This window comes from Misgurnus anguillicaudatus, chromosome 18, assembly GCF_027580225.2.
Source record: "Misgurnus anguillicaudatus chromosome 18, ASM2758022v2, whole genome shotgun sequence".
NCBI classification, from domain to species: Eukaryota; Metazoa; Chordata; class Actinopteri; order Cypriniformes; family Cobitidae; genus Misgurnus; species Misgurnus anguillicaudatus.
Window position 1 is genome coordinate 22,976,674 of NC_073354.2, and position 26,949 is coordinate 23,003,622.

Below are 26,949 nucleotides of genomic sequence, written 5' to 3' on the forward strand. Positions count from 1 at the left end.
AACCATTAGAGCAATTTAAGCTTACAGTGCATTACAACCTTCATGTTTTAGTAAGTGTTGTGTGTGGTCCGTGTAGCACAAACTACCCCTAAAGGTAACACGGCAAACTGCCTTCACTGTCATCTGTGAAAGGACCCACAGTCTGCCTCAAACAAACTCACATGATTGTAAACTGAATTTCTCTAGACCTGTCGAGACAGACCTGTCCATCAGAGGAGAGGAGGAAAGGAAAGATGAGCCTCCTTAAAATATATCCCGAATAAATTCAACTAAAGTGATTCAACAAGAATTTGACCTACAGTATAATGTGATTAACTCAGTTACTAAACTGACCAATCAGAAAATCGCAATTCAAATGACACAACGTCATTTACTTAAAGGAATGGTTCACTCAAAAATGAAAATAAAGTCATAAATTACTCACCCTCATGTCGTTCATAAATCTTCGGAACACAGTTTTAGATTTAGTCCAAGAGCTTTCTGACCCTCCATTGAAAATCTATGTACGGTTTACTGTTCATGTCTAGAAAGGTAATAAAAACATCATCAAAGTAGTCCATGTGACATCAGTGGGTCTGTTAGAATGTGTTGAAGCATCAAAAATACATTTTGGTCCAAAAATAACAAAAATTATGACTTTATTCAGCATTGTCTTCTCTTCCGGTTCTGTTGTGAACCGCGTGCACGAGACTAAAGTCACGTGACTGCAGTGACGTGGCTGACGTGTTATCCTCAGACATGTTTGCAAAGTTTTTTTTTCAAACTGTAAACGAAGCTCGGGCGCATAAAAAAGAAACAGCTGGGGTGCACCAGATAATACGTTGGCCTCGTCATACATCAGCCACGTGCATGCAGTTCACAACAGAACCGGAAGAGAAGACAGTGCTGAATAAAGTCGTAATTTTTGTTATTTTTGGATCAAAATTTATTTTCAATGCTTCAACACATTCTAACTGACCCACTGATGTCACATGGACTAATTTGATGATGTTTTTATTACCTTTCTGGACATGGACAATACATAGATTTTCAATGGAGGGTCAGAAAGCTCTCGAACTAAATCTAAAAAATCTTGAACTGTGTTCTAAGATAAACGGAGGTCTTCTGAATTTGGAACGACATGAGGGTGAGTCATTAATGACATTATTTTCATTTTTGGGTGAACTATCACTTTAAGTGAATTTTCTTTCTCTGTGACTAAAAAAACAAAAAGAAAGGCAAAATAATAAATGAACCCATGCATTTTAAGCCATTGAAAGGCTTCCAATAAAATAGAAATAAAACAATAAATTGACTATATCCACTTTTTGTAATGACTTATGTTTTGTGGGCAATTACATATATAAACTTAATTCAATTAAAGATTGTTGTGAATTGACAGCCTTAATTGTTATTAGGGCTGTGCAAAAATATCGATACAGCTAACTATCACGATACCTAATAGTGTATCAATATTTCAATCTCTACTATCGGTATTTTAAAAACCATCAAATCCCCCTGTGTGTGTCAAACGACCTCATCCACCGTTGCTGTAGTTGTCACTGTCCATTTGTCTGCCATATACATCCATTCGGCCAATGTCTCAGAAGTTAGCGGGAGTGAGAAAATTCGGTGTTCAGCTCTATTTTTTTACATTTTTAATAAAAAAAGAAAAAGTATTGCAATGTATCGCAACATGCAACGTATTGTATTGTACCGTGATACATTCTATCATGACTCATGTATTGTGATACGTATCGTATCGGGAGGCCTTTGCCAATACCCAGCCCTAATTGTTATACAACACCCTGCATTTTTGCTTTTTTGTTTCCTGAACACATGAAGAACATGAGACATGTACTGTCAAATTCATAATAGGACAAAAACACTAAATCTTCAAACAATATGAACTAGTAAAGCATTGCAGCCACGATGTACCACGTGACATGATCAATGTGTGGCATTGTCTAAGGTTACCCAGTTGGTAGTTTTTATAATAAACATATTCTTTATTATTTATGAGCCTTCTATTATGCAGCTCAATTTTTTCCATAACCATTCATGCTGCAGACATCATTGCCCTTTTACAATACCGTAAGAAGCACCGGGCATACCGTGGCTTTTACGGTAGCTTAGATAGTAGACAGGAGGTCAGACTAATTGCTGATTCTTTTCCCCAGATGGAGGTGGATGCGGCCGAGAAACGCCATCGAACACGATCTAAAGGTGCGCGAGGTATTACGCACTCAAACGGTTTTAGCTAAAGTCTCTCACAGTTAAATCCATTTTCCCCACTTTCAATACAAATTTTACATAGACTTTTTATTCCCTTTCACTAATTTTCATTGACGTCAGTAATGATAACTGCAGGCTATTGATTGTATTGGTCCAGCATGAATCCTTTGAGCCTGGACAATCGGTCTGCTCATTTGGTAAAGTCTTTATGATGCTGGTGTTATCTCACTAATTGTTATCAATGTGATTTTTTTCAGTTGCCGTGGAGGCCGCACAGGAACTGTTCAGGTAAGTCTGCATGCAGTGCTGTAATGTGATTCATTATTGAGCAAGACTGGAATTTTCGATAAAACTAATTATAAGAGAGATTTTTTAACCACTGGAAATAACTTAATAGGTGGTTAAAAGGGAGATCTTGGTAACATCAGCCAGTCAGATGCAGCAAGTCATTACATTTTGATGATCGATTATGAAGAAAATTGATTTTTTAATAACACCAGGAAAGAATTTAAAGAGACACTTTACTTTTTTTGAAAATATGCTAATTTTTCAGTTCCCCTAGAGATAAACATTTGATTTTTACTGTTTTGGAAGCCATTCAGACGATTTCCGGGTCTGCCGGTACCACTTTTAGCAAAGCTTACAGCATAATCCATTGAATCTGATTAGACCATTAGCATTGCGCCCAAAAATGACAAAAGAGTTTCAATATTTTTCCTATTTAAAACTTGATTCTTCTGTAGTTACATCGTGCACCAAGACCGACAGAAAATGAAAAGTTGAGATCTTCTAGGCAGATACGGCTATAGGAACTATACTCTCATTCTGGCGTAATAATCAAGGACTTTGCTGTCGTAACAGTGCCGAAAATAGTCCTCTGCTATTGAAGTTACCAAGGGGACAATTTTCGGGCACTGCATAATATCATTGTGCCTCCTGCAGCCATGTTACAGCAACGAAACCTTGATTATTATGCCAGAATGAGAGTATAGTTCCTAGTCATATTGGCCTAGTAAATTTCAACTTTTAATTTTCTTTGGTTTTAGAACACGATGTCACTACAGAAGAGTCAAGTTTTAAATAGGAAAAATATCGGAACTCTTTGGTCATTTTTGGGCGCGATGCTGATGGTCTAATTAGATTCAATGGTTTATGCTAAGCTATGCTAAAAGTGCTAGCGCCAGACCTGGAGATCAGCTGAATGGATTCCAAAACGGTAAAATAATCAAATGTTTAACTCTAGTGGAGCTGGAAAATTAGCATTTTTTCACAAAAAGTGGAGTGTCCCTTTAAGAACTGCATTCGAAGTTGCACAAATATACTTAAAAAATTAACAAACTGTACTTGCTTGAAGCAGTTTGGTCACAGATGCAATCTCGCCTTACACTTTCTATCTTTAAGACGAAAACAGCTGTATGACTCAATATACATTTCCGTTTAAGATGGCATCAAGCCTAATTTTGCTAATTGATATTATTCGATGTGATTTATCCAATATGGCACGTACTACAGGCAAAGCCTATTAATAGACCTTTCAATGTAATTGCTCTCAGTGAGAACATATGATTCTCCCAATTAGTATTAGTAAATATCCCTGCGCTCCTAATGAAATCATGCGTCACGATGGTCTGGTTTTCTTCAGAGTGGCGATTTGTTTTACTCATTCTGTTCCCTTCACTTTTCCCCTTCCCCTTCATTTTTCCCTTACGCAAGCCTTGTAAATGGCAGTATTTTTCTCATTAAGGATGGTTTAATGCATACGCTGCTGTTATAAAAGGTGCTTTTGTATTGTGTGGCTATGTGGCCAATTACAATGACAGCGGTAAGGACGCTTGGGGTGTGTGGCTGTGGTAAGACCAGGTTTACCACGGGCAGCTCTCTATCGTGTTGTCTTTATTATGGTATTGGCCCGAATAGATCATTTAGATTCCCTGTTCTTTCTCTCTCTCTCTCTCTCTCCTTCCCAATAATCAGGGCAATCTGCTTTATCAGCAGGTCCATGCCTGTAGCTACAGCCATCATGAACACCAGTTGCACTCACTGATGGGTCACTAGCTTGATCAGACACCAAAAGATCCCTAGCCAACATCATCTAGGGAAAATGCAACTCTTGAGCTAGTTTTTAAACAAAATTTTAAAATTAGCTTGATGCTTATATACACTGTTGACTATACTTACAATAGTATTAACTTAAATATAAAATACTATTTAGAATCAAGAAAGGAACAATTCATCCAGAATTAACCCTTCTTGGTGAACCCCCCCCCCCAAAGTTTTCCTTCGTGGCTATTACGAAGAGAATGATATCCAATATGAAATATGGAGCCTGGTGAGTCATAGGCCTGGAGGATGCTGTCTAAATCTGTAATACAGGCTGATGTGCCACAGTTGAAACATAGTCAGCAAGAACGAGTATGTGTCTATTTGCGTGTCTGTCTGCATATGTGCTTGCGTCTGTGTGACGTCAGCCTTGTATTAATTATTCCTCTTGTCTGCAGCTGTCCCACACCAGGGTGTGATGGCAGTGGACATGTCAGTGGCAAATACGCCAGACACAGGAGGTAAGAAATGACCTCTCATGTCTCCCTCATACACTGAGCAGAAATGAAATCTGTGCCCACTCATCTGGAAGTTCTTTTTTTGCTAGTCTTGCTAAATGTCTGCTATCACAAAACAGGAATGAACATTAAGTAAATTGAATTTGCATTAGGCGTAAGTCCTTTTACCAGCCAAAAACTGTAAGACAGCTGTTAAAAGATGTGAAAATACAACATACTGACGCTAGAGTTAACTATAATGAAACGTGATGTTTTTTGGAGTGCAGCAACAATTTTGATTCAAAAAAGCCTGGATGTTTAAACCAAGAGCTCCGCTGAGTACCTTGTAGCAGTCCTTCTCTCAGCATTAGCATCTTTACTCTTTTGAAAGTATCAGTTTTGACTTAAAACTGGCAATAATTTTGTTGCGAAGCTGGAACATTGGCATACGCCAGGATGTGGAAGGCTATCTGATAGGTGCGGCATCATTAATATTGTAACCAGCTTGCCAGACAACTTACTAAGAGAGTGCTGTTTGTTCTCTCTTTGAAGAAAAAGAATTTTTGAGGACAAAAGGAATACAAATGGTACCATTCGACTTGCAGGCAACCTAAGATCAGTATTGTTTATACTTTAACACAGAGATAAGTTGAAGCTTATTTTCTAAAGAGAAGTAGGTTAAGTGTTTTTTAATATATCTAGGGGTTTGACACCAATTGCTACGAAAGTAGCAGTCTCCGATTTGACAACTGTTGTCAAATGCGCTCTCTTAGCCTGTTCCACTTATACGACACGCCTCTTCTCTTTATGCTGTTTACTGTACCTCAGAAGAAAGAGAAGCAGAACAGAAAAGATTGATGGATACGTCTGCTGTGTCACCCCATCAGCCAAGCCTTTGAACCACCAACCAGAATTGCATTTTTGCTACAGACAAATGGTACCTCCAACAGACCTCTCAGTGAAAAGGCAAAGAATGGGCGAGAGAGTGATGAATTACCCCAAAATGAGAGGATGGGGAGCGAACGGTGTTCCGACTGTGCTTTCAGAGCATACTAGCATTTAGGGGGCATTGTGGGAACGGCAGGGTTATAATGAGGACACTGCGTTACCTGTGCAGGCTATGCAGCATCTGCCACCCCTTACCACTCCATTAAAAAGTAATGATGACAAAACAATAACAGCGCTTGTCTCCTGCGGCAAAGACTGGGTATATATCTCGGCAGAGGTTCACGCCCATAATGTATAGCCGTTATGATGGGGTTGTGAACTAATGTAACGTATACATTGTGCATACATTTATGAAGATGGGCTCCCAGGGCAAGACATTACTGAAAATCGTGTACATTAGAGTTTTTCACTCAGGTGAGTCTAGTTTCATCTTGTAGGTCTGCACCCCTCTGGTGAGGCTTCACTTTATAGACTGAACTTACTTTTTATGACTGTTCGACAACTATATGAAGTAATGTTATACTATTCGTTTGTAAAAATATTCAACATGATTATAAATAATCATACACTTTCAGATAAAGGTATAAAAAAAGCTGTCACTGGGACGGTACCCTTTTAAAAGGTAATAATAATGTACCATTTAGGTACTAATATGTATGCATTTGGTAATATTATGTACATTTGAGGTAGTAATATGGCCTCTTTAGGTACAAATCTGACAGTGTTGTACCTTTTTTTGTGATAGTGTAGGCTACATATGTCCACAAAAAGATGCAATTATAAGATGTAATTGTTATGTGATAACAATCAAAGTATAATTATAAAATATAGCACAATGATAAAAATTGCTCTCTAATTTATTGGGTAATCCTTTACTTGAATGGATGTTCATAAGACTGACATGACACCTTTATGACGTGTCATGAACATGAAAAAGATTTTATGCACATTTATGACAACAAAATGCAATAGACATGTCAAAAGATTATACTTAACTTGACTTATGTGCACAATACATAACAAACTGACAACTAACAGAACTTGTTCTTCCTCACACAGAGGGTTCTAAAATTGTCTGACAAAAAATAACAAAACATTTAATTAATTTAATGTAATTAACTGTTTTGCAGTGATATGGACCCAACACCTCATGGCTTAACCCATTATTGTAAGGTTTTCATTTAATTTTAGGTGAATCGGTCTCCAAATGCAATAAAATACAATTTTATCAATTTCAATTATTATTATTATTATTGGATTATTGATTTTTACACATTTCTTAAACACATGGAGGAAACTAAAAAAACTAAACATTATGATCTGAAGAATATTGATGACGCCGTTATAAAACTATTTGACAGAGTATTAACACTTAATGACATTTAAATGACAAATTATATTTTTACCACTTTAGTTGAGGTCAAGAAAAATATTCATGACGATGTATACAAATATATGACAGAGTATCAACACTTAATGACATTTAAATGATAGATGATATTTTTACCACTGTAGTTGAGGTCAAGAAAAATATTCATGACGCTGTTATACAAATATATAACAGAGTAACACTTAATGACAGATTATATTTTTACCACTGTAGTTGAGGTCAAGAAAAATATTAATGACGCTGTTATACAAATATATGACAGAGTATCAACACTTAATAACATTTAAATGATAGATGATATTTTTACCACTGTAGTTGAGGTCAAGAAAAATATTCATGACGCTGTTATACAAATATATAACAGAATAACACTTAATGACATTTTAATGACAGATTATATTTTTACCACTGTAGTTGAGGTCAAGAAAAATATTAATGACGCTGTTATACAAATATATTACAGAATATTACCACTTAATAACATTTTAATGACAGATTATATTTTTACCACTAGTTGAGGTCAAGAAAAATATTTATGACGCTGTTATACAAATATATGACAGAGTATCAACACTTAATGACATTTAAATGACAGATTATATTTTTACCACTTTAGTTGAGGTCATGAAAAATATTTATGACGCTGTTATACAAATATATGACAGAGTATCAACACTTAATGACATTTAAATGACAGATTATATTTTTACCACTTTAGTTGAGGTTAAGAAAAATATTCATGATGCCGTTATAAAACTATTTGACAGAGTATTAACACTTAATGACATTTAAATGACAGATTATATTTTTACCACTTAGTTGAGGTCAAGAAAAATATTTATGACGCTGTTATACAAATATATGACAGAGTATCAACACCTAATGACATTTAATGACAGATTATATTTTACCACTTTAGTTGAGTTCAAGAAAAATATTCATGATGCCGTTATAAAACTATTTGACAGAGTATTAACACTTATTAACAGTCATGTCATGATTATGAAAATGTCATGTCAGTCTTATGAACACCCCTTCAAGTAAAGTGTAACCATGTAAGTAAAATACAGACAATCTCATACAAACTCAAAGCCATTGGTTCAGCCAGTGTTTATGTGTCGGGCTGGTCGAGAAGCTCAAAGAAACAAACCAATGTTTTGACAGCACCACAGAGCCAGTGTTTAAACTTTTCAGGAAAAGTGAAGAAAGTGTTTAAACATTAAAAAATATGCACATTCCCTTTTAACTGACAATAAAATCTTTACACACACAATGGGTAAACGGTGCTGCATTCATGCAAGCCTGCTGTGCATCCTCTGCATGTAAAATGTTAGAAAGAGCACGTGTACAGCGAAGTATCCTTTAATGTGCCATTTTCTTCCATCTGAAAAATCCAGCTTTACTCCCTCTGTAATACCTACTCTACCTGAAAACATGGTGTCTGCTCATTCAGTTTTTTAATGAAGCCATATGAGCGAATGCTGAGCCTTTTAACAAGAGGATGTGTCAATGCAGGTGTGACTTCTATGATTTTAACAGGGTTTGGTAATTGCATTCATGTTTAGTACCCTTTCTTTCTCTTTCTTTCTTCCTCCTCTCCATCCGTGCCTCTCTCTCTCTCTCTCGTTCCACTTTCCTATTTTCGATTTCTCTCCCAGCTCCTCCTCCTTGTTCTCTTCCTCACATCCTGGCTCTTTGTTCCTCTACCTTTCCGCTTCTGCGGTTCTTTTTCCATCCCTCTCTCATTCCCCTTTTCTCCTCCATCCAGCCTCCCTTCTCCTCCTCCCTTTCTGATGGATGACTCACGTAGACTGAAGCCCAGGGCTGTATAATTCAGGGCTTGACAGGTAGCACTCACTAAAAGAATGGGAACCGAGCCAAGAGCTGGTGGCAGGGGCCAGAAAATAGTGTAGTCGCATACTCGCTCGCTCTCTCTATTTTTCTCTCTTCCTTTTTTCTCAATATAGCACCTTGCCTTCGTTTCTGCTCTACGAGCGTCTGGCCTCTCCTCCTTTGTGATAGCCACGGTGCACAGGTTTTATGCCAGACTCTTTCATTCACCATTGTATTATCTCCCACAAGAAAAACAAAGACACAATGCGGATGTTGAATTCCAAGTGTTCTGTGAAAGAATATGTCAAGTGTAAAAAGACCAAAACATGGCCAAAGAAGGAAAAAAGCTTGTGGTAGAGACCATAAAGAATTAACATCTACAGCAATTTATAAATGCTAATGAAGAACAAGCATATATTTTTAATAATGAGCATAATTCTTTAATTTCCAAGGCTTGGCTTGACAAGCGAGGGCATTCTTTCTTAATAATGAGCTGAGATGAAAAGTTATTTAGCTATACGGTTTGAATCAGAGGCCAGGACAGATATAGCTTAAGTGGGATACTGGCCAGGGCACACAGCCTAATAGTTTATTTCTTTAAACCAACGCATTGTTTGTGTTAAGAAACAGCACGAATGACTATAAAAAACTCATTTATATTTTAGTGAGTCGTCTTACTGCAAAAAAGGAAAATTTTTTAGAGAGGTACGCCATTTGTCTTTGCTCTCAAACATCTGTTCGGTTCTGCCACAAAACGGCATTCATAAAAATGACGTTCATTCATTAAATAACATATAACACGCAGAAGAGTTGCGACTGACTGACTGCCTGACTGATTCTCAAATTTAGCATTATTCTGATGAAATAGAGCCACTTTTAAAACGTGCAGAAACTATTTTTCTAAGTTAAAAAAAAATATGGGTCCGTTCATCGGTTATTTAGAAGCCAAGCCACTGACGTCTAATATGCAATTTATTCTAATGGAGTGCTTTATCGACATTCACGTCTTTGGGGCTGAATGAAAGTCAATGCGAATATGACCACAGACGTTCCATTGTTGAAACGAGGCTGATGATGTATTCTACTTTCTCAGGAGTTTACTGATATTTACCATGATGGATGCCTATAGACGGCATTCGTTTATACCCGTAGGCCATAATTTACTCTACACCTTAATTCTATGTAGCAGGGAGAAATTATATTTGTGCGCCGGTAACTCACCATCAGCATGCAAACAGATGGGTTCTGGACTGTGTGGGTGGCAAATGCAGTTCTCACTCTCGGTTTTTGGTGGGGGGGTTCAGTCTGCAGTCTTTCGGATACGCAAGTCAATTTAAATGATCTTTGCTATATGCTAAGGGCCTGTTTGTTATCTAGAAGTGGCTATGAGTGAGATATTTTCATCTTTCCATTACTGTAGTCAGACGGTGCTAAACCCTATTCAAGCTGAATCCTAGTGAATTATGTATCCGTGTGTCTGCGTGATTTTAACCCATCTTGGAACCACTGGAAAATTAAAGGGTTTTCCCTTTGGATGAGTCCCGTAGACCACAGACCTCCAGCTTAAAGCGGCGACCGGAGTAAAGCTTCCGCTCTGTCAGTTCGTCACGTTCAGCCATACGATCCAAACCTGCGTGAATGGCAGTCGTATCTTATGCCTCCAAAGACCACGCTGAGATTTAAAACCCTCTTCCAGGGTCAAACTGTACAAGTCTCTGCGGTAAATTGAACCGCCAAGGACATAATCGCCACAAACAGCCTGACTGTGCGCGCGTGTGGTGGTGTGATTGTATACAGTGTTTTGAGGCAGAGGGGGACCGGGCTCCGCAGTGACAGAGAAGAGCAGTGAGCTGCAGAGACAGACAGAGCCCTGCAGAATGCACAACACCAGCACCTCCTTTGTTCTGCTTTTTGGGAGGTTGCAGAATGAAGGGAGGGTAGAGGGGAGATGTCTGTCAGGCTCAGAATCACTGATATCTCTCTCTCTTTCTCTCTCTCTCTTTCTCTCTCTCTCGCTCTGTCTGTCTGCTCAAATGGCAAATCCCACTCCTGAGGGGGAGATCACCATGGTGACAGCGCCTTGCCACGCATGCCTGTGGATGCTGCAGTGTAGGAGCACAGAGGAGCCGTGTGCTCCTATGGCAACTCAAACACGAACAGCCAGCTGTAGCTTCTGAATTTGGCCCTATAGTGATACATTCTGTAAGAATGCCCTTGGTATTCAGGCCAATTAAAACTAAAGAGGAAACACTTTTGTTGCATAATCTGAGGTCTCTCATTGTAATTGAATGGCTATCTGAAGACGTTTAATTAAAAATGATTTGGTGGCTTCCGAAACATACACAAAAATAATGTTTTCAGTCAGTCATCATTTCACCACTACGAGGGTAATATTTACACTAAATTACTGTATCAAACGGAATAGACCAAAGCTAATATTTTGGAAATTTCTAGTATTAGTTAAGTCCATCAGAGGATTTGTCCACCAGGAGATGTCTGACTGAAGTCATTATTTTTCCCGGCAGTTCTGAAAGGCTCGCAGATCTTTCTCTCTCTCTCTCACGGCCGTAATTACCTTAGTCCCACTCAAAGCCTGCCTCCACCGCTCCCATATTCAAATGTGGTTTAATTACCTGTGGAATTTTAATTGGCGTGGCCTGCCAGTGGGAAACGCGAAGGTGTCCAAGGTCATTTCGAGTCATTCGCGAACGCTCTCACCCACACAGACGATGCTGGCTGGCTGCCTGCCCGCACAACACACAAGCACATAGCGCAGTCTCTATATCCAGCACCTGCTTTAAACAAATAAAACGATAAAGAGAAGAATAGGCACCTATTAGACGAGTTTAAGATATTTTAGGAAACAGTTGCCAAAATATCATAGTTACAACACTTATTGTCAGTAGCCAAAAATGATACATATTTTTAATAGGTATACATATTTGTATGCTTATTCTTCTCCGTCATGATATAATATAGCCTACTCATATCCAGTCACAAAACAAGTACTACTTACACGTGACCCGTTAATATACACAATGACAAACCTTTGCATGGTTTGAAACAGAATAGCTACTCCTTTTCAATCCACACCAAGGAAAGGAACCCGTAACTTTTGTGCTGCTGACAGAATGCTCTTCCAAATGAGCTTAACAAATGAGTAACATGCAGTTTATCTTGAATAATACAGTAGAGTAAAACGCAGTCAGACCGCTACTTCTGCTTTCCACACGCATGACGTATGCAGTCTGCAGTCTTCCGATTGGAGAAACGGTCAGTATCGAAAGGCTTGTTCGACCTCATGCGGCGCCGCAAGAACCGACAGCCGGACGACGTCAAAGCACCGCGAGAGCGATTCGCGCAATCATACGGAGGAGTTTGCTTTAAATCGCTCTCGCGGAACTATGACGTCATCCGGCTGTCGGTTCTTGAAACATCGCATAAAGTCGAACAAGCCTAACGTCAAGCCTCTCATTAATTCCCGCGATAACTCAACTGTAAATAACACCTGTAACTACCGCGACAGAAGAAAACATCAACGAGTTCGCGAGTTCATCAACAGTGTCTGTTAGCAGAATTACGAGATTATCTCCTCAGGATGATACACCTCCGTCTCTGTGAGTTACTGAAAATGCGACACACTGAAAAGTAGCGCTTGCGTTATATCACGTGACATGGCACTAGTCCATTCACACACGTTTACCTATTTTATGGGTTTTGGAGTCTTGCTCCTAAAAATGTGAGTACGCTGTGCTGTATTAATGGTGCTTTTGAGACATGGAAACAATATCATATTTACAATTACAGGTTGAGCGCACATGAATGCCACCACAAAGATGATGCTAAAGAGTGGGAAACTCTGGATTTTCTCTAAAGGGGAAATTTCTTAGTTTTAAAGATGTCAAATACATCTTTGATGTCCCCAGAGTATGTATGTGAAGTTCTAGCTCAAAATACCATATAGATAATTTATTATAGCATGTTTTTTTTTTTTGTTATAGCATGTTAAAATTGCCACTTTGTAGGTGTGAGCAAAAATGTGCCGTTTTTGGATGTGTCCTTTTAAATGCAAATGAGCTGATCTCTGCACTAAATAGCAGTGCCGTGGTTGGATAGGGCAGATTTAGGGGAGGTATTACCCCCTTCTGACATCACAAGGGGAGCCAAATTTCAATTACCTATTTTTACAGGCTTGCAGAGAATGGTTTACCAAAACTGAGAAATGTTCTGGGTATGCATTCATTTCTGTAAACCGCACACCTAACTTGTCAAATGTGTTAAAAATAGGCACCAGAGCAATGTTTGTGGTAACTGTGATATCAGAGTAATAATTGACTACGGTCCTTTGAATTATTTGAAAATAATGCACACCCGCGGTGTAACATTGCATTGCACCTTGGGTGTGCATTATTTTCTTATAATTCAATGGCCCGTCATCAGTTTTTCCTTACGTAACGGATAACTGACAACAAAAGTGATCTGAATCTCTAGACCATCTAAAAGTTTCACAGTCCAGTGAGCCCTGACCAAGCGTGAGAACTGTGAGACCAGGATATAAAAACACAGCACACATAGCATGTTAGTTTTTTACCAGGATTTTAATGCTCTTTTATCATTCAAGATGTGTGTGTAACAAGCTTTTTCAGATTCTAGACAAACCAGTTAATTTCTAAATTTTATACTATAAATCTCCCAGTAGGAAAAAGGTCTGAGGTTGTGGCTTAAGGGGAGCTTGAGGATAGGGTTAATTAATAAAAGAATTAATCAGGCAACAGTTTTGAAGTAGACCTTCTTTGTTTTTCGTCTATAAAAAATCGGAATGTTATTGTTTTAAACTGCAATTCATTGTACGTGACACGGACAGCTGCATTATTTTTTTCATTTTTTTGCTTCAGTAATTCAATAATAATTGCACCCAGGAGCTAAATAATATTCACCATTACCATGTTAACAGCACTTTCCCTTTTTTCACATATTTCACATCATCAAAGATCACCACATCATTGAATTAGTCAAAAGTTTTGTGCCCAAAGAAATAAAAATGTATTCTCCCTTTGCCTGAGGTCAATCCTCCCCACACCAGAACTAAATAAACCTTTTTGTTTAAAAATTGAATAATTCAATAGATGCCACATTCAAATTACTTACAATTTCACATGCTGTTTTAGTGCAATTAAAGTGGAATTTCTCAACAGCTAATGATTATTATGGGATTTGTGTAATTGAGGGCTAGGGCTGGAATGAGCTTTGCCTTGTTTATATTTTGGAAGATGTGTCTCATAAATGAGCTTGGGCGGTTTAGGAAACGCACTGTCTTATGGGACTGGAGTTCAAGCAGCACATTCATTTATATGAATAAATGTGCCAGTGGTTATTAATGCTTTGTTATGTCTTAAACAATTCGAATACTTTCTATCTCTGAGGGCTGAGCTTTGGCTCAGACACTCCTCAGACATTGAAGGTAATTTTTCAAAACCGTTGAGTGTAATTCTCTTGGTTTTTGTTTTCCTTTGTATATTTCTTTGCAGTGTTTACGGATGCCCATTGGCTAAGAAAAGAAAAACCCAAGAGAAACCTCCACAGGAGCCGGCTTCCAAACGGCGTCCATTTCTAACCATGACTGATGGAGAGCCCTCTATGTACGAAAGCTATGAGCCAGAGGTCATGGAGGAAGGAGAAGAGAGGGAACAGGAAGAAATAGAGGAAGTGGAAGAAGAGGAAGAAGAGGGGGATGACGAAGAAGAGGAGTGCTCGGATGACAATGAGGAACAAGATGAGGAAGAGGAGGATGGGGAAGTGGAAAGAGAAGAGGTAGAGCAGATGGAGGAAGAGGTAGAAGAGGACGAGGAGGTGGTGGAGGAGGATGACGAAGAGCAGGATGAAGACGAGGAGCAGGAAGAGGAAGAAGATGAAGATGAGCATGAGGAAGACGACTACTATGAAAATCAAAGTCATCAGCAAGGTAAGGTATATTCTCCAAGTTATTGCATAATAAGCGCTGGACACTTGATCTGCTCTTGAAACATTGAAACCTAATTTTTATTTATCATTTACGCAGAAATGGATTTTCAAAGAGAGAGGTCAACAGAATGTTATGAACAAAAAAAAAAACGTTTGGTTGCATACAGAATGCTTTATGAAAAAAGGAATCAAGGGCAGCTTATTGTAGGTCAACAGTATAATTGAAATCCAGTTCAAGAATAGAATATGCGATCATTAGTCACTATTATTACATCTGATGCATTTCTTAAATTGCCCATTTTAGTTTCAAGTCATTAATGTGCTTGCTGAATCACAATGGAATCTGCATAAAGTACATTCCTGTAGAGAAACTTCAACCCTCAGCATTCTAATTAATGTAGATTTTACTGCAAGGAACGATCCAGCTCCCCGTTCAAATCTGAGCGAAAGCAGATGTGACTGCTTCCTTAGTATGCGTCTCAACCCCATTCTCTGGTGTCCTCAATCGCTTGTGACAGTGCTCCCGGAGTAATGGAGAGAAGAAGCTCTCTGAGTTATTAACTTTGGCCCCCCTCCGCACATGCACACCGCCGTTCCAGGAGGTGTCAAATACACTCGCTCCCCCAACCCCGCCTCTTCCCTAGTGGAATGGTCTCCTCTTGAGGATATTTCTGGCTCCAGAAACAGAGCATCTCATCCTCTGCTTATCCCAGCAGTCTCATCCGCCTCTGTCCCAAATACTAGCAACACTTAAATTTCTTCCATATTGAAAAAATTGGCACAGCCTGTGCTGCTTACATGTAACGGAGCATTGAATGGAGTCTTGTGAATCCTAAATAATGCTGTGCAGTGATTTATGTGTTGTTTACAGTATATCTGTATATATTTCACTGGCAAATTTATTTATATTCACTAGCATTTACCGTCTTGCTATAATGCATATGATGTTTTTGAAAAAATTCTTACCTGTGTCTTCAAGCTGTACATGAAACCATAGCATGGCATTTGTTGTAGATTTGCTGCATCAGTGCTATCATTCATGAGACATTACATTTTCATAATAATAGTGTTCAAGCTGATTCAGATTACAGAGGCCTGACATTTCGTTTGAGAATTTATTGTGGCACATTGTTAGACGGGCACCTTGTTTTTATAGGCTGACAGGCCTAAGTGTGCCACATCTTCAAGGAAGTTTTTTAAGCTGTTGGTTTTAGAAGCTGTCTAGAAATTTGCTTAAATTTTTTCTTTTTCCACAGAAGACAATTATACAAGTGGTGGACAATCAAAATCCAATCAAATCATTGAGAAGGACAATAACAACAACGTGAACAATGAGGAGTATGAGAATTACGATGAGCTAGTGGCCAAGTCTCTGCTGAACCTGGGCAAAATAGCAGAGGATGCCGCCTATCAGGCCATGACCGAGTCGGAGATGAACAGCAACTCCTCCAACAGTGCAGGTGAGGATGATGACGAAGACGATGATGATGGGAGTGAACACGGAGGTCACAAAGGAGAGCTGAGCGTCGACCTGGATAGCGATGTGGTGCGTGAGACAGTGGACTCCCTGAAACTCCTGGCTCAGGGCCATGGGGCGGTGCTGCCTGATGAGACGTACCCAGACGCCTCATCGGTGGACGCCGGTCTGGCTAGCCACACTAATGGCCGAGGCCAGGCGGAGGAGAGCGAGGAGGAGGTGTGCCTAAGCAGCCTGGAGTGTCTGCGCAACCAATGCTTCGATTTGGCCCGCAAACTCAGCGAAAGCCAACCGTCTGAGCGAACCATGATGGAGCACCAAATGCAGCACCACAACGAACATCATCAGCATCAACCTCAGCATCCGCTGCATCACATGCCCAGGTATGAAAGCTGCCAGTTGGAGCAACAAAGACCCCTCGAGAGGAACTACTCGGATATGGTCAACCTGATGAAGCTTGAGGAGCAACTCAGCCCATCTTCCAGGGGCTACCCCTCCAGCTGCGCCCAGGAAGGGGATGAGGACACTACGTCGGTGGCCTCTGAACGTTCGGATGAAGCTTTCGACATGACTAAAGGCAACTTGTCCCTGCTGGAAAAGGCCATTGCTCTCGAATCGGAGCGTGCCAAGGTTATGCGAGACAGAATGGCATCGGAACAGATGGTGGCTCGAAGGGACAATCAGCGCCTTCATGGAGAGCACAGCCCGAGGCAGAGCAGTAGTGCAGAAGAACGCAAGGCCCGACTCCATCACGATGGTGCTAAAAGAGCATATTACCCTAAAGGTAAAAATAAAACAGCTAATGAGATGTTATTTTTTCAGCAAAGATTCCAGTGTATAATTTCCCTTCATTTTTGGGTTTGAAGAAAGTACGTCCATGAAGAGAGATCCTTCGAAAATGAATATTATTTTCTAGAAGGTACCACACTAAAATATATTGCAGCGTTAAGGTTAATTAATACTTGCTGGGTGAACAGACTTATTTTAGTTAAAAAAAATATGATGAAATGCTCTGATCACTTGGTGATATTTCCTCTGTTTAAAAGAGGAAGTTAAAGTTAATGATTAGTTAAACCTTATCATGGATACCTAAGCTATGTACCACATAACCTGTAAGCTTTGCTCTTACTGTGGGTTTACACCAGACCTGAGTTCAACGATTTGCGCGAGAAGATTACATACAAAGTCAATGCAAAGACGCGATCAGACGTGTCCTCACGTGGGGCAATGCAAGTGACGCGATATGGGCGGCGCGTTTGGCGCGAAAACATTCGCTATTCGCCTCAAACATGTCTTCACCCAAGTTGGAAATATTCAACTCGAGCGAAAAATTCGCATGAGACGAAGTTTAATCCCGCGAGTAATCTAGAGCGAGTAACGCGATGCCCCGCGTTTGGTGTGTACCTAGCATTATGTGGCGTTTACACCAGATGCGGTAGAGGTGGCAAAAACGTGCTATTCACACGTAATTGAACGCTTGAACATTTCGAATTTACTAACTTCATTCGTGCGTAAAGCCGCACATGAAATTCTAGTCATTCGAGATATTCACAGGGAAATTCGAGTCATGGGAGGGACTCATGCGACTTTGCTCGCTCCCTGTAATCACGTCACTACTAGAACAAGTTCCTGATTGGTTAACGCATCATGAATATCCGCCAAAGTTTCGTTTTTTTATCTTGCATGTTTCTCGCAGCAACGCTCAAATCGCGCAGAACGCGCCATCCGCGCTGCACCTTGTAAGCTTTGTTTATACTTGCGTTTTGGTCCGCAACGCGAACCTCCACTGATCGCTGTTGCATTCTTTGAAATGCCAGGGGGCAACGCGAGCAATCATGTGCAAAAACAAACACAAAGTTTAGACTTTAGTTTTTCCATTGGTCCACTCAATTCTTCATGTACATTGCTCTATGACATTATTTACTATGGTATCACTGTGCTTAACCCTCAAGTGATGTTGAGGACAAATCTGGGCAAAATGATTTTGTTTTTTAAATAACTTCTCTTACTCTGATCGGTACAAAACTACTTTTCCTAAGTTCGCCACTTGAACACAAAAAAAGTTAGACTTCATTTAACAATGTTAAGTTAATGAAAATAAAAAACTCCTTAATGTGCTTTTTGTTCCCATTTTTGGGCCTTTATGGAAAACAAATGGAAAATTACTAAAATTCTGAGCAAATCTATTTATTTGTTCAATAACCACCAATAAATCCAACACAATGCAGATAATACACATAAATGAGGGGTGAGCCGATACAAAATCCTCAATGTGACCAACATTTACACAAACGCACCTAGACACAAAGAGGTACTCACACATACATAAACAAAAAAATGATTAAGACAATAACTGAGCAATTTTTTAAATATCTTGTCAACCAGCTGTGCGGAACACACACATTTACACACACACACTTCAAAGAGAGATCGAAATCCCACTGCAAGATTTGATGATCCTTCCAGATAAAACATTATTCATTATATTATACTTAGGTTTACTACTGTAGCAGAGACCATGGATCTCATACTTGAAATTTAATGTTTGTTGCTGCAAATACTGTAAGCGATTTCTTTCTCCTACTTTGTATTTTCCTTATAACATGGTCAGATTTGTCTGTAAGCATAGCATGGCATCTTTGCACAGTCGTACCCATCAATTTTTTTTAATTCAACAATTTTAACTTAAGACGTTAGGTTTGTTACAACATTGGTTTATATATTTCAGCCTGTGCAATCAGTGAGTAGTACAGTCATTGCAATTACATGGAAATGCTATTTTGATTCCAGATGTCACACAAAAAAACAAAGGTGGGACATATTTGGGGGGGGGGGCTTCACTTTGTTTTAATTAGTGGAATGAAGTTTTAATCAAAATCATGTTTTTGCTAGAATTTTGGGTGAAAACATAAAAAGTGCTTATTTCACATTTAAATAAATGGAGTAATTGAGGTAATTAAACAAAAAATCACCAAATAAATGCTTACCTTGAAAGTTTTAACCTTTATTAAAATAAAGATGACATTTCTGTAAAATATAAAGGAAATCACAAAGTGCCCAAATTTGTCCACTAACAGCAGATTAGTGCAGTTCTAATTAACAGCACTTGAGGGTTAAAGAGGAAAATTTTGGGGTCTTCTTGTAATCACTCGGGTCACACTGGTAGCACCTTCCATAGTGACAACAGCTTATGTCACTAAAATAGGCTGGCATTGTAACATCAGAGCCTTACCTTGTCAGGCATGAATAATGGCGATCTGCATGGCCCGTTAGGAAAGCAAATCTCATCCCTTGGATCCTATACATGGCTTATTTGCTCAAATCCTTCCCAATCCACACCTACTACCTTTGGGAGTGAGCCATCTTCTCTGATACATGTTATTACCCATCAGAAAGTACAACAGCGTATCCGTATCACATTTAACAAACAGTGGCGATGGCATTGGTTATCCTTAGATCACCCTTAGTTACACAACCATACCACACTCTTTGGCTTGTACTGCTTTAAATAGTTCATCAGTTTTTTTCAGTGTTGTTTTGTATGTTTCATTTCCTTCCATTTCCTCCATAACTTCCATTTGCACTACATTTTCCATTTGAGAGAGCACCTCTTGTGCTGTCCATCGTAGAGCTGTTTTCTGTTATTTTCAGTGCAAAACCACAGCAAGTCCTGGAACGCTCAAAGGGTTGAGTAATTATAAAATTACACTAGATTTCACACCTTGTCTCCAGAAACTTTTCTTGGTGATAATTATCGGAGCGTAGCTATTAAACATGTCAAGTGATCTCCGTGTTGTGATTGACAGGAAACATTATTTGTTGGAGTTTAACAGCAGTTAGTTTTGGTTATTAAAGAAGGGAAGGTTATTAGCAATGTGTTCTTGTACAGTAGCTGGAGAGGTAGATGATGATAATAGCAACGCAAGGTCATGGCAGGTTCAATTTCTAGGGACTGCATTTCCAGAACAGCCTGTGGGTGCTTTAGGATGGCTTTTTACATTCATGTGCTGGCTTCCCTTACTGATTTTATTAAAAATAATTGTAGAAGCTAAATAAAGCATTTTTCCAGAATCTTTTGAAGTAGATAAGCTCAGGTGCTGTTGTTTGTTGTCTTTTTACAGGAAGAAAATTGTACAGTTTAGAAGAGGATATTTAAATTAAAATAACCAAAGACATATTACATTTTATGTGTATTATATTGTGTATATTTGAAATTATTTATTAATTATTAGCAAAAGGATGAACCTCTGGGATGGAAGACTTTTAATGTGTAAAGATTATATTTTAGTTAATTTAATTTTAGAGAGCAGTTTTGCATATGTCAATGCCAATGCTTGTCTTGTAAAGATATGCTACAGTAGTTTTTCTTGCCATGTTAATGCAAACTTTACAAAACAGCAAACCTTCAATTGGGCCATAGAAGTGGGTGAACTACAGCAGGTTCCTGTATGTGTTAAAAATTTTAGTTAATGGTTTTAAAGTAGTAAATGGTTTAAGTATTGTCTGTAAAAATCAGATAACCTTAAAAAAAAACAGTGATAACATCTGATTTAACTTTTTTTTCAAATAAAAATATGAATTATAAAAATATTAAATTATTTTAATTATCATTCTTTTTATTAAATATTATGACTAGATTACCACACACTGCAAGAAGAAATGGTCAAAAAACAGCTGTATCTGTGGCAGTTCCCTTTTAAAGCATACACATTTGCACCTAAACAGTTCATATTAGTACCTCAGACGTACCAAAAAGGTGCATATTATTTCCTCAAAGGTACATACTGGTATCAAATGTATACATATCTATAGCCAAATTGGGATTTTTCTTAAAGAATACTGTCCCAGTGACAGCTTCAGACCATGTTTGACTATTTTTTCTGAGAGTGCATATTAGGTAACACCAACAAAACTAATTTAGATGAGTAGAAACAGATCTTTAGGATACTAGCATGTTACCACTCACAGAAAACTTCATATGGCCATCTTAACACAAATAATTCTGCATTATCTTTTTCTGTGTAAGCATTTTAAATTAATTGCGTTGCATCACAACGAATTCCCCAAATTATCCAAAGGCACAGAATTCCATACTTAGTTGATAAGCCAGATTTACAAGGCACACATCTTATTCATCACTGTCCCCGCAAGTGTCACTGGGGTATTTTCCTAATCCTGTGTGAAATTTCAAAGCAACCACCACAGTTTGAAAATAGCTATGATATGCCAATATCGTTTTTTGTTTGCAGAATCAAGAGGAGAGAAAAAAGAAAGCAAGTGTCCAACCCCAGGTTGTGACGGCACAGGTCATGTCACTGGACTGTATCCCCACCATCGAAGTTTGTCTGGTTGCCCTCACAAAGACCGCGTTCCACCAGAAAGTAAGCTCGAGTCATTTGCATCCAGTGTATGTTGTGAGATACTGTATATGTTTTGCCTGCTTCGTGCTGACAGTGCTGTGGGCATGGTTCACTACTATCTAACTCTACAGTATGTGAATGTGTATACATGTATTTCCTCATCCACCCACAAGGTCGGCGCTCTTTTTCATACAATAAACCTTTGCTTGTCTGGATGTGCTAATTGGTGTTTATGCGCATTAGCCTCTTTCACATTTACATGTACATCATTTTAGAGGTCTATATTCTGACTAAGCCTTTATTTCAATAAAGCAAATTAGATGCTGTAAAGTTTTAAATATTCTATACTTTATATTTAAAAAAAATGATATAAAATCAACATATATTTTTATAAGTGGCGGCCGTGACTTATTTTTTTTCGAGGGCGCACGATGAGAAGTTCGTCACAACCTGTATGTATCCCGTCATGTGTGTGGTTCGTAATTTCAAAACATGTGTTCCGCGCGTCGAGGAAACCACGTGTTTTGTCAAAATGGGTGCCTGCTGCAGATGCGTCTAAAGGGTTTATGATAAAGGAGACGCTCATGTTTGCCAGATACTCGCATACTATTATGCGTAATCAGAGTTTACTGTTAAGGTAGTGTCTTGCGTGTATTTTGTGAACATGAGTGTCTCTGTTGTCATGAACGGTTTTGACGCGTGTGCAGCGGGCACTTATTTTGACAAAACACGTGATGCACATGGTTCACATGATGCAACAAACGCATATTTTGAAAACAAAAGCAACCCACATGATACTCCGAATACACATTTTGAAATTGCGCCCCTCGGAAGAGCAGTCGCAAGCCACCACTGATTTTTATGTTACTTAAACTTAACAAATTAAGTTAAACAATTTCAACTTGTTTTTATAAGTTATATTATGACATACAACAACTCAAAAACAAAAAGCTAAATATGTCACATGTCTTTGGAAAGCTGAGATTCTTGTAAACCCTTTAAAGATACAATTAACATAACAGGTACAATTAATGTCCTTTTTAGGCATTTTTTAGCATTTTTCAGGAATGCTAATGCTGCATTCACCAGTCCCTCCAGAAAACCGTGATTGTGCGATCGCGCGATATATTGCATAATCAGTCAAAGTCCGCATATTTATGCGGGGCTGCATTTTTTCCAAATACGACGCACTTTCGCCGCATTAATTACATATTTCCGCGCACAAAATATGCGGGGCTTGCATGATTTCATAATCTCCGCATTTTCGTAGCAAAAAGTCACATATATATTAGCAGAAAGTTGACAAATGTTGAATTTACTTCCCAAAAGCGCAACCGTGTACTCTATTGCCATGGGAACATTATGAAGTGACGTGATTATGTGACGTGAACATCATTGCAGCTTTTGCAAGTTTCCGCAATTTTCGCAAATTCCCGCAATTCCATCTCATATTTGTATAAATATCCCGCATATTCCATCGCATTTTTTAGAAAACGTGCCGCAAAATCGAGGATTTTTGCCCGCAACAATAAAAAAAAAACTCAACGTTTTTCTGGAAGGACTGATTCACACCAGCCGCGGTAGAGGCGTCAAGCGCGAGTGATTTGATTACAGGAATGTGAGCGAATTCGCAGAAGCCCCTCTCATGACGCGAATTTTCGCGTGAATGTCTCGATGACTAGAATTTCACGCACAACTTTCATGCGCGAATGAAGCGAGTAAACTCAAAATGTTCAAGCGGCAAACTATGACGCCTCAAATGCGGCTGGTGTAAACCCACAGTAAGGGGTTAAGTGATGCAATCTTTATCAAAATTGAATCACTTAATTCAATCTCGAACATTTACCAATTTAATTTTTTAATATTCTTTATTTTAATATATATTTTTATCTACTTCGATCTCTCAGACGTAAATCAGCTTTTCTTTCCTATTTCCGTCACACCTCTAATTGGATGAAGAGCATGTCACAGGCGGGTTCTGATGAGTCAGTTTACTGCAGGCCCAGAGACATAGCACTGCAGGATGTGTCATAGACAATCTGATGACTAGACTCATTTAATTCACCAAAAATATCTCTGTTATTATTGAAAAGAGGTTTCTTTTCCTCGTACGCCAATGCTTTCACACAACATGCATGCCATTAACGCACCGCATGCCTGGATTCTTCTTTCACTATATGGTTTGGTCGTGAATACCTTTGAGTAACTGATTTGACAGGGGACATTTCTTAGATGCATGTGCATGCTGTCCGTTCAGCCTAATGGAACACGTGGCTTTCATACTCACTCTGGATTCTCCTAACCTTCTCTCGCCTTTCCTCTCTGTTTGTCCAAGTTCTTGCAATGTATGAGAATGTTCTAAAGTGCCCCACGCCTGGCTGCTCGGGACGCGGCCATGTAAATAGCAACAGGAACTCCCACCGCAGGTGAGTGGCTGGCGGGACGCAGAGAGAAGGAACTGGAGACACTCTGGTGTCTGACGTTTCAGTCTTTATACACAATTTATAGGGGGAATATGAAGTATGTATGGATTTAGATGGAGGCTTGTTTTAAAGAGAATATTGGCTGATTTGTTTGGGCTGTGTTGAGCTCTGTGGAAACACATAGCTCCAGGCTCAAATATCTAGTTTTGACTTACAGACTAGAGATTTAGGGTTCGATTCCCACCTGGAGCAAAACAGCATTGCGCTCTTTGATACCTGTAAGCTCAGATTAGATATTGAACTTGAAAAAACTCTAAACATAAATTAAAAAACAATATGTTAGAAGCTTTTTTGTACTGGATAACACGATGGTGCCAAAACAGAAAATGTAGCATCACAAAAATATGAATGAGAATAAAGCTTCACACACTTACACTTATACAGTACTGTATATTAAAGATGTGTCTCCATGCGCATATGGTGGTGTACATTCAGACAGATGCAGCAGACTTCATCCGACGTCGCTGCAGGCCATGTTATATGGAACAGCTCCTATGGGAGCACACACACATACCATCAGAACGGCTGTACAGAAGAAAACAAAATGTATATTAGCTAAATCTAACTCACTTGTACAATGACTATACTGTATGTATATGATGTCTACATATCCCTCATTGCATGGTTGTCATGGCAACAGCATAGCGACAAGAGTCCGTCTGTCTGTCTGTCTGGTACTTTTTGTGTCTAGATAAACGAGAGCTATTTGCGCTTATACATTTGATGTGTTTCTGAAATTGCAGTCTGCGTTTTCACCGAAAATGTGTGCTTTCGTCTCATTGTATTTGTTTGTTTTTTATTTCTGGTGGAAACCCGAATGCTTAGCGTATTACGAAGACAATGCGAAAATTGCAGATGATTAGAAGAGTGTTTCCAGGCAAAGCATACAAAGAGAAAGAGAGAGAGAGAGAAGTCAGAAAAGTGGGACAAATGAGACAGAAACAAGGGGAAGGATAAACAAACGGAGAGGGAGATATAGGAGAGTAATGAGAGGTAGAAACAGTGCGAGAGAGAACAGAGGAACAGGAGCAAGGGAGCGTAGCTGGATGTTCTCAAGCTCAGTTTGCTCTAGTGTGTCTCTCTGAAATGACTGCGGTATCTCGCTGTGAGGAGCTTTCTGAAGCCAGCCAGCCAGAAATGCCCAGCAGATATCTGCAAAGCTTTGCCTTCATACTATAGAAGTAGGCCACACGAAATGCATTATTCATACATAAATATCCCCATGTACCACACGCACGCATACTAGGATTTTGCAAACACGATGGAAGCCCGCATTGAGAGAATGTCATATTAAGCAGACTATATTCTCTGACAGACTCGTCTCCATATGCTGTTATTATGCATTCCCTCATATCTCACTTTGTTCCTCAAGTTCTGCTGTCTGCCAGGGCATGTGCGCGTGTTTGAGAGAGCGCGTGCCCTTTACATGCTGCTCCAAACGAATTGTTAACACTACACAAATTGCTTTGCCGCTGTTGCAGTCTCTCGGGATGTCCCATAGCTGCCGCTGAGAAGATGGCAAAAGTTCAGGAGAAACATCTTCCGTGCGACAGCTCCAAGTCCAACCAGGCGTCAGATCGCGTTTTGAGGTATGGCATGACCCTCCGTGCCACGTAAATTTAATTATTTTATTTATATGGGGTAACACATTTTATAATGATTTGTTGCAAGGCAGCTTTAAATAAAACATTTTAATAAAGAAAATATGTAGCAAAATGAGATTAAACATGAATAATATTTTATAATCATTTCTATATAATTATATTAATAATGTTGCTGTTGTTGTTGTTGTTAAATTTACACTGTTGGATTTTTTTTTAAATTAAGGTCATATAGCTGTCACTGAGGCCAATATGTATCTTTGAGGTAATATTATAAACTTCGGAGCTATTAAAGGGACACTTTTTTTAAAAATATGCTAATTTTCCAGCTCCCCTAGAGTTAAACATTTGATTTTTACCGTTTACCGAATCCATTCAGCCGATCTCCGGGTCTGGCGATACCACTTTTAGCATAGCTTAGCATAATTCATTGAATCTGATTAGACCATTAGCATTGCGTTCAAAAATAACCAAAGAGTTTCGATATTTTTCCTATTTAAAACTTGCCTCTTCTACATCTTACTTAGACAGACGAAAAATAATAAGTTGCGATTTTCTAGGCCAATATGGCTAGGAACTATACTCTCATTCTGGCGTAATAATCAAGGACTTTGCTGCCGTAACATGGCTTGCAGCAGGCGCAATGATATTACGCAGCACCTGAAAATAGTCCCCTTGGTAACTTTCAATGGCAGCCGACTATTTTCGGACACTGTGTATAATATCATTGCGCCTCTTGCAGCCATGTTACAGCAGCAAAGTCCTTGATTATTATGCCAGAATGAGAGTATAGTTCCCAGCCATGGGATGCTAAATGGTCCAATCAGACCCAATGGACTATGCCAAGCCATGCCAAAAGTGGTACCGCCAGACCCGTAGATCGGCTGAATGGATTCCAAAACGGTAACAATCTAATATTTCACTCCAGGGGAGCTGGAAAATGAGCATATTTTCAAAAAAATGGAGTGTCCCTTTAAAATGAACTTTTTAGGTGCAAAGGTTACTGCCCTAGTGACAGATAAGGACCCCTTTCTGACAGTGTAGAAAACGGAAAATTAAATCACAGAGAAAAAAATAGAAATAAGTAATAAATAAGAAATCAAGACTTATTGCCATTCAATTCACATTAAAATGTATTTCTGTAG

At 39.0% G+C, this 26,949-nt stretch overlaps 1 protein-coding gene and 1 long non-coding RNA gene across 16 annotated transcripts in view; one reads left to right on the forward strand and one right to left on the reverse strand.

Moving 5' to 3' along the window:
* The window catches only part of LOC129428931 (uncharacterized), a 29,418-nt gene extending 17,213 nt beyond the window's left edge, over positions 1–12,205 (reverse strand). Inside the window, exons 1-2 of one of the 2 annotated variants that reach the window (XR_008639072.2) lie at positions 11,970–12,205; positions 11,556–11,714 (exon numbers count right to left, since the gene is read on the reverse strand). This is a non-coding gene — a long non-coding RNA (uncharacterized lncRNA). The remainder of the gene's footprint in view (positions 1–11,555; positions 11,715–11,969) is intronic. The other variant, XR_012358658.1, reaches the window with a different exon arrangement.
* myt1la (myelin transcription factor 1-like, a) overlaps positions 1–26,949 on the forward strand; it is a 63,529-nt gene that overhangs the window by 17,345 nt on the left and 19,235 nt on the right. For 5 of the 14 annotated variants that reach the window (XM_073856091.1, XM_073856097.1, XM_073856095.1 and 2 more), the window contains 8 exons: positions 2,160–2,214; positions 2,472–2,502; positions 4,713–4,775; positions 14,451–14,884; positions 16,140–17,144; positions 21,610–21,741; positions 24,056–24,146; positions 25,685–25,792. In XM_073856091.1, the coding sequence (XP_073712192.1) occupies positions 2,160–2,214; positions 2,472–2,502; positions 4,713–4,775; positions 14,451–14,884; positions 16,140–17,144; positions 21,610–21,741; positions 24,056–24,146; positions 25,685–25,792 (1,919 nt within the window). Of the gene's footprint in view, positions 1–2,159; positions 2,215–2,471; positions 2,503–4,712; positions 4,776–12,381; positions 12,662–14,450; positions 14,885–16,139; positions 17,145–21,609; positions 21,742–24,055; positions 24,147–25,684; positions 25,793–26,949 lie in introns of those variants that run through there. The other 9 variants (XM_073856093.1, XM_073856104.1, XM_073856094.1 and 6 more) reach the window with 6 other exon arrangements.